Genomic DNA, 13019 nt, shown 5'->3' on the forward strand with positions numbered 1-13019 from the left:
AGTATTAATCATCACATAGAATACTATCAGAGAAGAATGAAACTTATTTCTTTATACCTTTACTGACTTGAATGGATTAAATTTTTGCCATTTTATGAACTAACAATTTGTAATTTTGTGCTTATTATTGCTTGGATGACTCCTCACACTTTTGCATTTGACAAATATCCTATTCGAGTACATGGATCAGTTCGAATATCAATTTTTTATTGATTTGAGGATGCTTTTTGTATGTTAGAGACAAGCCTGATAATTTAGCCAGTTTTTATTAGTACAGCTCAACGTTTGATTCTCTGCTTCTTAAATCCCAAAGCAAGTCAGCCATGTTTCTATTAATTCTATCTGAGCAGCTAAATTCGGATCTAGGTTTTCTACTGTGTACACATCCTTAGCTCGTCACTATAATTTCTCCCCTGGATTAGTGTCACACTGTTGGTGATCTCTCTGCTGGGATCCCTCTGTCCACCTCTTTTAGAATATTCTAACACATAGTAGCACAACAAAAATAAGTAAAAATAACAGTCTCTCTTTCCTTTTCCCCTTCCTCTTTGATTTTATCCACCCTGGAGTTCCATTGAGTCTACCATTCCTTTCAATAATAATATAATCATGTTAGTTTGAAAAGAACTACTTTTTCTCATTAATTTGTGATCTTGGGCATTTCTCTCCAGTTTTTTCTCTTTAGTTGTTGGACATATTAGATAATTAAATAAAATTGCATGTGTTTTTTGCTATACAATTTGAATACATAATCTGTTGCCTGATGCACAAAGCACATCTTAGTCTACCTTGTCCTTGTCTGATCATGAGTGATTGGCAGGTCTGTGGGTTTGTCTGTCCAAGGAATGCTCATGAAGTAAGTGCTGGGAGCCACCAAGTTCTACCACTCCAATACAGTAGGACAGGGCTTCACAGAGAATTTCTGTTCAGAGCCTGTAACAACAGGATGAGGCACAGGCTTGTAGAACTGTTTATAATCTATCTCTGGAGAGAACACCAGAGGTGACATGGACTCCTGTCTAAACCTTAATAGCTCTCTCTGAACCACTACAGGTGTGCATAAACTATTCATGCAACACTTGAGAGTTTGAATCTGGTGTTTTGAAGCTGTGTTATTATAGTAGGCATGACCATGTGTATTTTCTTCTTTAGTGGTAACTGCATATATTGGCTCAAAGCAAACTTGTCTGGAATTTATAATCATTAAAAGAACAGAAAATGAATGAGCGTTGAGCCTTTTCTTCTTTAAGTGTCATTAACTCTGAGTCACATGTCTGCACAGGGGTACTCTTTGCTGGTTTCATTGTGGTTAATGCAGTGAACTGGCCTCTGATCACTGCCTTCTGTCATTGGAAAAAACTCAAAACTATGCTAATTTATCCTTTGCCACACACTATATGTAGCTGAGCTAATCAGTACCTGTCCCTGCATTTCCCACACAGATCATTCCCAGATTAGTCTTGCACTGTGGCTGAATGGAAGAAGGTTTTGGTGTGCCTTTGTGTATATGGGGTGCTATCTACTTGTGTATCATTATCTAGTTGCATGTAACTTTGTGTCAGCTTGTGTTATGAACATTTAGAATCTCCCTGCTTTAATCTGTAATAAAATGGGTATTTCCTGAGCCCTTGGGGATGCACTGTATTATAAGGAGGAACAGGAAAGGGGACCCCTTAGTTAATATTCTCTCACCTGAAAGCCCTTTGACAAACCTGAGATGATGAATGGAGGTATGAGTACAGACATAGCTCTTCCTCCCTCTGAGTGGCAGCTCTGTATCCATGTTAGTTCTCTGCATCCCCAAGTAATGCTTTCCAATTAATGGTACACCATGCTGGAAAAAGGTGACTTTTTTTGCCACTGTTACAAAACACCTAAGAGAAGACTAGCTGCAAGTTTTTGTCCTTTATATCTGGACAGCAATAGCTGTGGGAGTGCTTTGGCCTGAGGCAATAGGAGCTTGCAGGGTGGTTTGTTCATACCTTGGCAGATGCTGAAGCAGAAGGCTTAACTGGAAAGGCCAGATTGTAACCCTCAAAGGCTGGCTCCTACCTCCCTATGTCCACTAGCAAAGTACAATATTTAAATGATCCCACAGTCTCAGCCTGGGACTGAGTATTCAAACACATGAGTCTGTGGAGGATGTCTCACATTCAAACCAGAACATTGACTAGAGTGCTGGGGAGCTAGAATTTGGCAGAGATACAGAATGTATCTATACAGATGACACTGAGCACAGGTAGAATTAGTGAAGACAAGATCTACCACACTGGATAATACAGAAGTAAAGCAATGGTGGTCTAGGCATCATTTACAATCAAACTTTGATTACATGTCTTCCCTGAGCTTCTCTTTATAGTACATCTGCATGATGTTCTCTGACCATCATTCTTGTGAGCACTTTACAAGTTTTAGTCCTCACTCGTGACAGTTAACCATCTAAGTAAGCAGGATATGAGGACGAGCCCTTTCCCAGAGACCATTTGCTTATCAAATAATTAGTTTAAATAGCAGAAAGACATGCCCACTGTGGTACCTGAAGCTGGGAAGTGAAAGAACAATGGCTTTGACGGAGTCACAGCCCATGAGAACCCGGTATTTCACAATTGGCTGGGGCTTCTGTGGCTCCTGTCCGTCATCATCTTCCTGAAGATCCATTAGTGTGCTCTGGCTGAGCTCCTTAAGTCTCTGTCACTTGTCTGGGGCTGCGTCTGTGGGTTGACAGTGTAGCCGCATCCCTACTTCCTTTTGTGATGCATAATCAGATAAGTGGAGTTAAATAGAAGAAACTGCAGTGTAGGTGGCTTTCAAAATCAACCTGTCCAGCCAGTAAGGAAAAGCACACACAGAAGGAACCAGGGGCACTATGGGAAATAACTTGAAGGACAGCTAATACCTAACTCACAAGTGACAGAGCAAGTGATGGTCTCAACTAACCTTAGAGGATGGTGTGTTCCATCATGAGCACAAGCTTGTCCCTAGGGAGGTTGCTCAGTCCCAGCTAAGATGTGTGTGACAATACTATATCAGACTGCAGGAAATATTAGAAAGCAGTGCTTCATGAGACCACTAAGAATCATAAGGAAATGGCAAACGCCTGACAGTCCACACAATGTTTGAGGACTCATAATTCCATGCATGTAGCCTGTGATAAACCATAAAGAATACAAAGTAGAAAGATTTGTATTGTCTCCTTTCCAGTTGTAAGGATCAAGCAAGATAATGCATTAGATTTTGAAGACAAAGACACTAAAAACCTGTGATGTCTTCTCCCTTTTTTAAATGACCTCAAGATAGCTCCCTCCTCTTCAGAACCATGTTCCTATCTGGTACAGGGAAAGAACAGAATGTGTTCTCATAGGCCACCCATTGGCTTGGCTATAGTCAGTCTATGTAGATGTATTAAGATTCTGAACTGGATCATTGTAGCAAAATTTCAGAGGCTTTTTGTTCCATTCATTTTACTCATTGCCAAGAAGCAAAATAAAGCTCAGATAACTTGGAGAGGGCAGGTATAGCTATTCTTGACACATACTAGATTTCAATAATGTCCTCATATCACAATTCAGATAATTTTCTAAGCAGCCTAACAATGTTGGTATAGCATTGGTGGAACATGTTGACTGTTCTTTTTATTTTTTCCATTATTTTTGACCTTTCTCTTTTTTTTTAAATTTTGACATTTTCATATACACATGTATCTATTATGATTATCATTACTCCCATTAGGTTCTGTTATCTCCTTCCTTCCCTCAGAACCCTTTCATTCCAACAAGTTCTTAGTGGCCACATGACTAAATGCTTTCCCCTTCCATATCAATCATTAGTCAATAGCTACTCAGAAGAGCATGGAGTCTCATGAGTACTTCCTCTATCCATGATGGAGTGTTGAAGGACTCAATCTTGTATGCGTCCATTTGTTGCTGTATGTTTGTGATTACAATGACCAAGTTATATCTGGGTAAGCAGTATTTCATAGCGCTCCTCCCTATCCTCTGGTTCTTATATATGTTTGCCCTCTCTTACGTAATGCTCTCAAAACTCTGGTTGCAGGGATATACTGTTTGGGGCTGAGAGCTCAACAGTCGCTTATTGTGAGTACTTTGATCAGATAAGGATCATCATTAACCCTTCTTTGCCCCAGACTGACGGTAGCACTTGTCTATAGACATTAGCATAAATATTTAAAAGGCATTTTGTCCACATAACTATTTAGGAAAATAATGATCACATGGCACATGCCTTTAATTCCAGCACCTGGAAGACAGGCAAGAGGTTTGAGAGTTTAAAACTGGCTACATAATGAGACTATGGCAGTTTGAAAGAAAATTCCCCCACCCCACAAAGGGAGTGGCACAATTAGAAGGTGTGGCCATGTTTAAGTAGGTGTGGTCTTGTTGGAGGAAGTGTGTCACTTTGGAGGTAGGCTTTGAGGTCTCATATATGCTCAAACCATGCCCAGTGAGACAGTGTGCTTCCTGTTGCCTTTGGATCAAGATGTAGAATTCTCCAGCACCATGTCTGCCTGCACACTGCCATACTCTCAGCTGCCATGCTCCTCACAATGATGATAATGGACTAAACCTTTGAGATTATAAGCCAGTCACCTCAATTACATGTTTTCCTTTATAAGAGTTGTCTTCATGGTGTCTCTCCACGACAATGGAAACTCTGAGACAGAAACCCCGTGTAAGAATGTAACTCCATGGTAAAGCACTTGCCCAGTACCTACAAGGTTCTTGACTAGATCCTCAACACCACACACACACACACACACACACACACACACACACACACACACACACACCCCGAGGGAAGACACATATACACACAGACACATACTTACAAACATATATACACATGCACACACACATACATACACTAATGTATACACATACATATGCATGGGTGCATGCACACACACACACACACACACACACACACACAAAATGAATTATAAAAGAGTAGCACTTGGTCATTGCTCAAGCAAAACTAGATCTTATTGGCATCAGGCTAGGACTATGTTTTAGACCAAAATTCACAGTGTGAGTTAAAGTGTATTGATTGACTTGACTAGACCAATGTCCTATGGAAGAAAAGTATATTAGCTTCCTCTTTGTTCCTATAACCCCTGCCTTTACTTCTGCTGGCCCCTTTGTCTCTACCCACATCACTGTACACATCTCAGATCAGCTGCTTGGGAAGGAAGATACTTTCTCCTTCCTCCTCTCTGTTGTTTCAAAGAAATTCAGGCACACTTATTTTTTTGTAACATGGTCAATTCACAGACAAATTGGGAAGTTAGTAGGGCAGGAAGGGGCAATGCTGTGAGCTGCTCTGCCCTTGTAGTCATTTCCTGGTTCTATGTCATGTATACGGACATAGCCTTGTCTCTATTCTTCAGCACTATTCTGGTGTGCCTTCCTCAGCCATTTTTTTAAGCATAGTTGAAAGGCTCATTTACTACTCTTACATAGCTCATACCTAGAATAAATTAATGAAATATATTGTGAAGGAATATGTAGCCATTTAAAATACTAGTAACTTCACAAATATATTCAGGAATAACTGAAGTCCCACTTCTATCTAATATCTGTGCTCACGACTGATACCTACATTATTCCTTTCTCTTGGACTAATGTAAGATTTTAAAATTGTTTATGAAGGAGCTTGGAGTGAGTAGGGCAAAAAGAAAACAGTCACAAGTGATGACTGGAAGCGTTTTTGAAGCTCCTTAGATTACATCTATTAAATATAGGAGGAATTCCATGTGACCCTGAGTCTAACCAGTTCCAAGAAAGGACCTGGGATTGAGGGAAAGTGCCCATGGTTGATGGCATCACGGTCTCTATTGGGATTTTCTGAGCAAGGTACAAGAAAGAAAATTTTCAGGTTGGTACCACCTAGAGTGTAAAGGTCATGGGTTTTGGGGTCCTGCATGGAAGCAGCCATCCTGTGCCAGTGGCGCTCCTTTCTTCAAGACTGGATTTATTTTGCATTTGGAACCAAACCAACACCATTCCCATTGTGTGCACAAGATTGCTGATATGCTGTTGGATGACAGTGAACATTATGCTTTGCATATGTCCATACATAGTTATGTTTAGTAGAAGTGCGGGACGAGTTAACAATGCAGTGCATCCAAGTATTGCAGGTTACTCTCACTTCAGATGAGATATTCTCTCCCACAAAGCATCCTTCCACCCCTCTTCCAAAGGAATGCCCTCCACATCTGACTATGTATCATGGCATCTACTGGAGAGGAAAGCCCATCCACTCCCCAGCTACATAGCAATGGCAAATCAGGAGCTAGCTCTCTGGAAAGAAACTTAATTGTCTTCAATGGTCTGTGTTTCCAGATTTGTTTATAAACTGGAAAAATCGACAAATTGCAGACCATCTGTACACAACAGTATGCTAATGAATGCAGGCATCCTGCAGACCCATAGGCTCATTACCTCCAAGTAACTAGTTTCTTCACATATTACTAAGCAAGGCTGTCCATCTGATGCAAGGAAGCAGAAATCAGATGAAGAATTATTTCTCTTCAGGGTAAGAGCCAGATGCCAACAACCTTTAGAAATGTTAAGCCTCTTTGTTGAAAATATGACCTGCCAGAATGAAGTCATCTGGATCAGTGATGTAAATGTCTATGAGCCTCAGGTGTCAATGTATTGATTCTCCAGTGCTAGACAGAAAACTCAAATCCTTTTGTTAAGAGCATAAGTAGCAACTTCCAGCTCTGCCAACCTCTCATAAAGGAATTTCTAGAATCATGGTACTGTATAGAGGTTCTTATGCTCTGTGATGTTCTCTGGTCACATACATGAGAATGCACAGTAAACAACAAGGCACCTGTGTACCAGCACACATATGGAGACCAGGGAGGCCAAAGCAAGGGGAAAAACTGTCATCAGAGGACACTGAGCTCCTCTGTAGTGATGCTGACTAAAGAGCTTAGATTGGACATCCTGAAAGTCTGAAAAGCTCTGTATAATATATTAATAGCCAAAAAAGATTTTCAAGCAAAAATGAAATCATTTTAATTTTTTACTCCACTAACACCCTTTTTAAAAGAAAGGTCAATGTTTCTAGCAAAAGTGGGAAAACAAAGGAAGACTTAAAGTGCCATATTTTTTAAAGAAAAATGAGAGTGAGCTCATCTCTGTGGAAATGGAATAGTCTCAATACCCAGGCAGTGCATCTGTGACTTGCACCCAGAACCACTGCACTAATTTATATATCCTCCTAAGACCCAGGATAGTGGAGTTTGCAACTAAAGAGTCTGAACACATGTGTTCATGTGAGGGGTGTGTGTGTGTGTGTGTGTGTGTGTGTGTGTGTGTGTGTGTGTGTGTGTGCATGTATGTTATTTTTCTACATTAGAAGCACTTCGTTCATCAAAAATGTTTTAAAGTTTCTCTAAGTGACAAAACCATAAGTCTAAGTACAATGTGTCAACTTTATAAGCCCAGAAAATAGCAAAATGATTTCCTCATAAAGATCGTACCATCAGCTAAATGGATAAACTATTAGGTTACTAATAAAATGTCTACTTTTAGGAATGTACTAATGTGTTGATTGTTTATTGACACAGTTGTATTGATGGAGCTCAGTCTTGGCACCATTACCAATCAGTATAAAAGAAAGTGTACAAACACTTAAGGCATGTGTACACAAATGTGTATATGGCTAAGCTGGTGGAACACTTAGCAGGCCAGTGTCTGTGGTGGTTCAGATTGTGCATGGAAAGTCTCTAGGGGCTTTATTACCAAACACAGAGCAGGATGAGAATCCTCTCCCATGGGGCACAAAGACAGTGGGCCAGGGCATGGCCTCATGCCAGTAGTTCAAGGGCTATGAGTCTGCTGCTGGGAATCCCTCACTCATGAGTCGGTCTCAGCATCTTTCTTCATCTATTTTTCATTTTGGGTTTTCAGAGAAGCTTACAATTGAAGAAATAGACAGTTGAAAATTGCTGTGCTCCATGATAACTAAAAGCGACATTTTAAAACCAAGGTGTTTTGTTTTTGTTTTTTCACATTACAAATGCTTTCTCTCAAATGTTCCACAACTCCCAGTAGAAAAAACATAACCACTAAGATCTTAAATATTCATATTCTACACGTCTGATCTTTTTCAGTGTATATGTGTTTGTGACTGGGTTTTCATTTTACAAATCTGTAACATTAACTATATAGTTTTGTATTTTAACTTTCATGGTTTTCTTTATGCCTATATAATGTTCAGTTGAGTTTCTGAGTCATGATTAGTTTTCATTTTAGGCATGATCTCCCTCCCTTTCCCTTTCCTTATTTTCTTCCTTCCTTTTTATAACTGAAAAAGAAAATACCTTGCCATTATCAAATTTTCATCTCCATTCCTGTGTTGGTTATTTTTATGTCTAGTTGATATTGGCTAGAACCATTTTGGAAGAGGGACTGTCAGTTGAGAAAGTGCCTTCGTTAAGATTGACCTATAGGAAATTATTGGGCATTTTAGGAGAGCCAAGTCCATTATGGGTGGTGCTGAGCCTGGACAAGTAATCCTGAGTTGTATAAGAAAGCAAGCTGAAAGCTGGGAGTCATGGTCCATGCCTTTAATTCCAGCACTCAGGAAGCAGAGGCAGGTGGATCTCTGAGTTTTCAAGGCCAGCCTGGTCTTGACTGTGAGTTCCACAACAACCAAGACTATGTAGAGAGACCCTGTATCAAAAAAATAGAATAAAAGAAAAAGAAAGGGAAAAGGAGAGAGAGAGAGAGAGAGAGAGAGAGAGAGAGAGAGAGAGAGAGAGAGAAGCCATAGAAGCAAGCCAATAAGCTGTATTTCTACAAAGCTTCTACTTTAGTTTCTGCTTTGAATTTCTACCTTGACTATATTCAGTGATGGAGTGTCATCTGAAAGTTATAAACTGAAATAAACTTTCCTTCCTGAGTTGCTTTAGATCTTGGTGTTTCATTACAGCAATAACAACCCTAAGACAATGCCTAATACTTTGTTTTGGAAAATTCCTAGGCATACAATGACAAAAGGATTTGCTAGATAATGGCATTACGATTTTTAGGACTAACCAATGGAGATACATTTAGGGGAAAGTTATATCATGGTAGAGTGATGGTGATTTGTTATTTAGAAAGCATCACTGGGTAAAACATCTCAAAGAATATTGCATGTGATCCAAGTCCAGAATATCAAATAAATGGGGCCATGGGTGCTTCAGGGATTGGCCTCTAGATCAGGAATCAGAAGTGGAAGGTACTTGACTTAAATTTCCAGAAGAGGTTTGAAATCTAAGTCTATTAGAGAAGATTAGGTGAGCTGAGGTGAGGTGAGATGTGACTGGGAGATCTGACATGGGGAACAGATAGAATCCAAACCACAGAAGGGAGTCTTTCATTTGGAGAAAAAGTGAACACACTGAAGAATTTGTTTGCAAAGTGACAACATCTGATCAATGAGGCAGAATCCAGTGTAGAGGCAGGAATAGAAGTAATAGTAGACCAGCAGTAGACACAGCAGTCATTGGGCTGCTACAGAAATTCCCGTGGCAATGACGAAGGAAGAAGTAGAAGGGTGAACTGCCCCACGGGACAGTCCCAGTGAAAACCAAAGAAACCACACAAATAAGGACTGTATGTCAATGTTTGTTGTTAAGGAGAAAAGTGTGTGTGTGTGTGTGTGTGTGTGTGTGTGTGTGTGTGTGTGTGTGTATTGAGGGCAGGGCATGTACATTGTGGGAATGAATGGCAGTGGACAAATTAGGTATCATTCTTCAGAAGCCATTTATAATCTTTGAAAGCAGAATTTCTTACAGACTTGGAACTTGACAAGTAGGCTTGGTGGCTGGCATCGGAATTTAGGGAACACACCTATTATCACATTTGTAACACTGAAATTACAAGCATGAACTCCAACTCTGGCTTTTTTTTTTTTTTTTTTGAAGGTGGGTTCTGGTAATAGAACTCTGGTCCTCAAGCTTACAAGGCAAACAACTTACCAACTGAGCTATATCCATAGTCCAGGATGTACACTGTTTAACTGTTATGGACATCTTAGTGGTATTTTTTTAATGAGCTATATATTTACCTTCATGCCATGTTTCCTGGGTGAATTCTAATCAAGTAAAAGGGTTTAGCTTATTTATATTATTTTTCCTCATATTATCCATATTGACTATTTTCCCATCAAATTTATAGTACAGTTGACCTAGTTTATTTCATTTGTGCTTGATCCTTTTAGTGGATTTTAACTCTACAGATAGATCTCTACTTGGTAACTCTGCATTGAATTCCTCTGGGCCACTTATTCAGGAAAGCTGTCTTTGATTCCCAGACACTAGAGATCTTAGGTTCTGTCTCCATGACCACTGTCCATAGGCTCTGTAATCTAGAACTGATTTGTTTATGGACAGTCACAGGGTTCCCTTGCCTCTACATCATCTGTGTAAGAAGAATATGGAAAAGAGAACGACATACCAAAGGTGCTTCCTAAGTACTACCAATAGCAAAGTTCAAGAATTAACTCTTCATTGGGCATTTGACAGAAGACTTTCTGAACCAGGAGAATGGAGGCAGAACAATAGCCCTCAGACATACCTTGTTGCCAATTTTGTCATATGCAATGAGGTAGAAGTGACAGTGTTTTGCAAATCACTAGTTATGTTTACCCTGAAGGAAGCATTCCTCTCAGAGGTTGGGGACTATGTTACTTGGACTCAGCTTTTGTTGAGGCTGTGGATTCCTTTCCTTATTTATGTCTTGCCATTCAAAGTAAAACTTTGGAAGGAAGTTGCCATTTTGTTTTGGGAAAATGGGTTTACCTAGCCTTCAATATAATCTCTGATGCTCAGTCAGTGTTTGCATTACTTGTTATATGGGTAACGAAATGACTGTAAAATTGACCATGTCAGTGGGAAAGTAAAGGCATTGTGTCATAGACTAATATTCAGATGTGTTGTAAAGTGGGTTTCTCTACACCGTGTTGTTTAATAGAGCCATACTCCTCAGCTCTGCATGATTAATAAATGGTGACTCTCCAGGATGGATCATGGTGATGCCTGTAGGGATTCATGGGGTTGGTACTGCAATGTGCTACTTACCTTATGGTCTATGTGACTTGGATGTTGCATCTCTCTATTCATTCTTCTGGAGCTCCAAGGTCTCTTCTTTTGCTATTTGGTATTATTTTGCTTTCTCAAATCACTTCCTTTTTGGGTTAATTTTAAATGATGATAATTTTTGGTATCTGAGCATTCATGAATGGGCAATACTTGGGCAAAATATTGAAGGACCATGATTAAGTTTTCATCTGGTAAATTACTCCCTTTTCATAGAGACTGGCACATCTTTTCTGTGCCAGACTGTTATATGACAGATACAACTTACTGATGATAAATTTGAATTCTTTAGGTTTAAAAACAAAATTAAATGAAGCATCTTATGCTAAAACAAATTCTCAATTAGCTATGCTAATAGTGGGCCAAGCATGGCAGAATACCCCCTGTGCAACATGCTCTCTGTGATCTTGTTAGCATACTCACTGCCATTGGAGGAGGTACCCAAATGGTGTGCGCTCTCTCTCTCTCTCTCTCTCTCTCTCTCTCTCTCTCTCTCTCTCTCTCTCTCTCTCTCTCTCTCTCTCACACACACACACACACACACACACATACACACACACACAATTGTTCACCAAATCTTGGGAATCCTGATTCTATGACAAATTATAGTTTCCATACACTTGTTAGATTATTGTACTTTACATATGCTGATAACTTGAGCTAAATGTCACATGTGGTCATGGTATCACAAGACAGTCAAGATGTTTTGCTGTAGAGTAGAGGACAAAGCGGAGAGAGACACAGTTAAACCATGGGAAACCACCATCCTCATTGACCTAGGAACTAAGTATTGTGCACCTCCATAGGGGAAGAATAGGGAAATGGGAATATAATACTTCCACCATCATGCTTGATGACCTAGAGGTACTAAGGGTGGTGCACCTCCACTGGGGAAGAATAAAGAATGGCAAATAGAATGTTTCCAACATCAATGGCGAATAGAATGTTCCAATATCATACTTGATGACCTAGTAACTAAGCGTGGTGTACCTCCATTGGGGAAGAATAAGTAATGAGGAACATCCACATGTCTTTCTCATGTGTCCCAGGAAATAAAAGCTGGGTAACAGTAGGACACAAGTGGAATTAATGTTCCTTCCAAAACCCAGATGGGTTCTAGTTAACCTTTGGAGAAGCAACCCAGGATAGATCTCCAACTCTGAAGAATTTTGAGAGTTAAGTCTTTAATCCTATGATTTCTCAAACTGCATTTCTTCAGCTTGGCTATGTCACCAGACTTCTGTTAAAACTTAAGTGAAAACACATTGACTTGAAACTTTGCCCAACAAAGTATTCTCTTGGCACAAAGTACGAGTCCAACATGTGTGTTGATTTTTCTAAGTTACATTGCCCAACTATGAAATAGCATCACATCGTTGTCATCATCATCGTCATCATCATCATCATCATCATCACTGGTTTTCTAACAAAAGGAAATAACCTGATTGTCATCATTACTACTCTGCTACAATTGTATAAAATGGGTCAACGTCATTAGACTATTTGAGGTTTTTTTTTTCCTATTGTCAATAACTTGAGTGTCTATTTCCCAAATAGAACCAGATTTACTCATTAAGCAGACAAGAATACAAAGCAGAGGGTTGACCATACCTCTGTGTGTTATATCCATTTCTTTCCTAGCATATCAGAATTGCACACCTTCTATTCCTGGAAGAGAGTTTATTCTTGTGATAACTTCTGAACACCCTTTTCTGCCTGTAGGTGGAATGGCTGAAAAATGAGGAGCCCATTGACTCTGCACAGGATGAGAACATTGACACCAGGGCTGACCATAACCTCATCATCAGGCAGGCCCGGCTCTCAGACTCAGGGAATTACACCTGTATGGCAGCCAACATCGTGGCCAAGAGGAGGAGCCTGTCAGCAACTGTGGTGGTCTACG

The 13019-nt window shown here is 39.9% G+C and overlaps 1 protein-coding gene across 9 annotated transcripts in view; it reads left to right on the forward strand.

The window, feature by feature from the left end:
• Positions 1-13019, forward strand: part of Unc5d (unc-5 netrin receptor D) — a 557233-nt gene that overhangs the window by 433903 nt on the left and 110311 nt on the right. For all 9 annotated transcript variants that reach the window (XM_006994386.3, XM_042262551.2, XM_015987869.3 and 6 more), the window contains exon 5: positions 12839-13019. In XM_006994386.3, coding sequence (XP_006994448.1) covers positions 12839-13019 — 181 coding nt within the window. The remainder of the gene's footprint in view (positions 1-12838) is intronic.

The sequence above is a fragment of the Peromyscus maniculatus genome, chromosome 17 (assembly GCF_049852395.1).
Source record: "Peromyscus maniculatus bairdii isolate BWxNUB_F1_BW_parent chromosome 17, HU_Pman_BW_mat_3.1, whole genome shotgun sequence".
Taxonomy (NCBI): domain Eukaryota; kingdom Metazoa; phylum Chordata; class Mammalia; order Rodentia; family Cricetidae; genus Peromyscus; species Peromyscus maniculatus.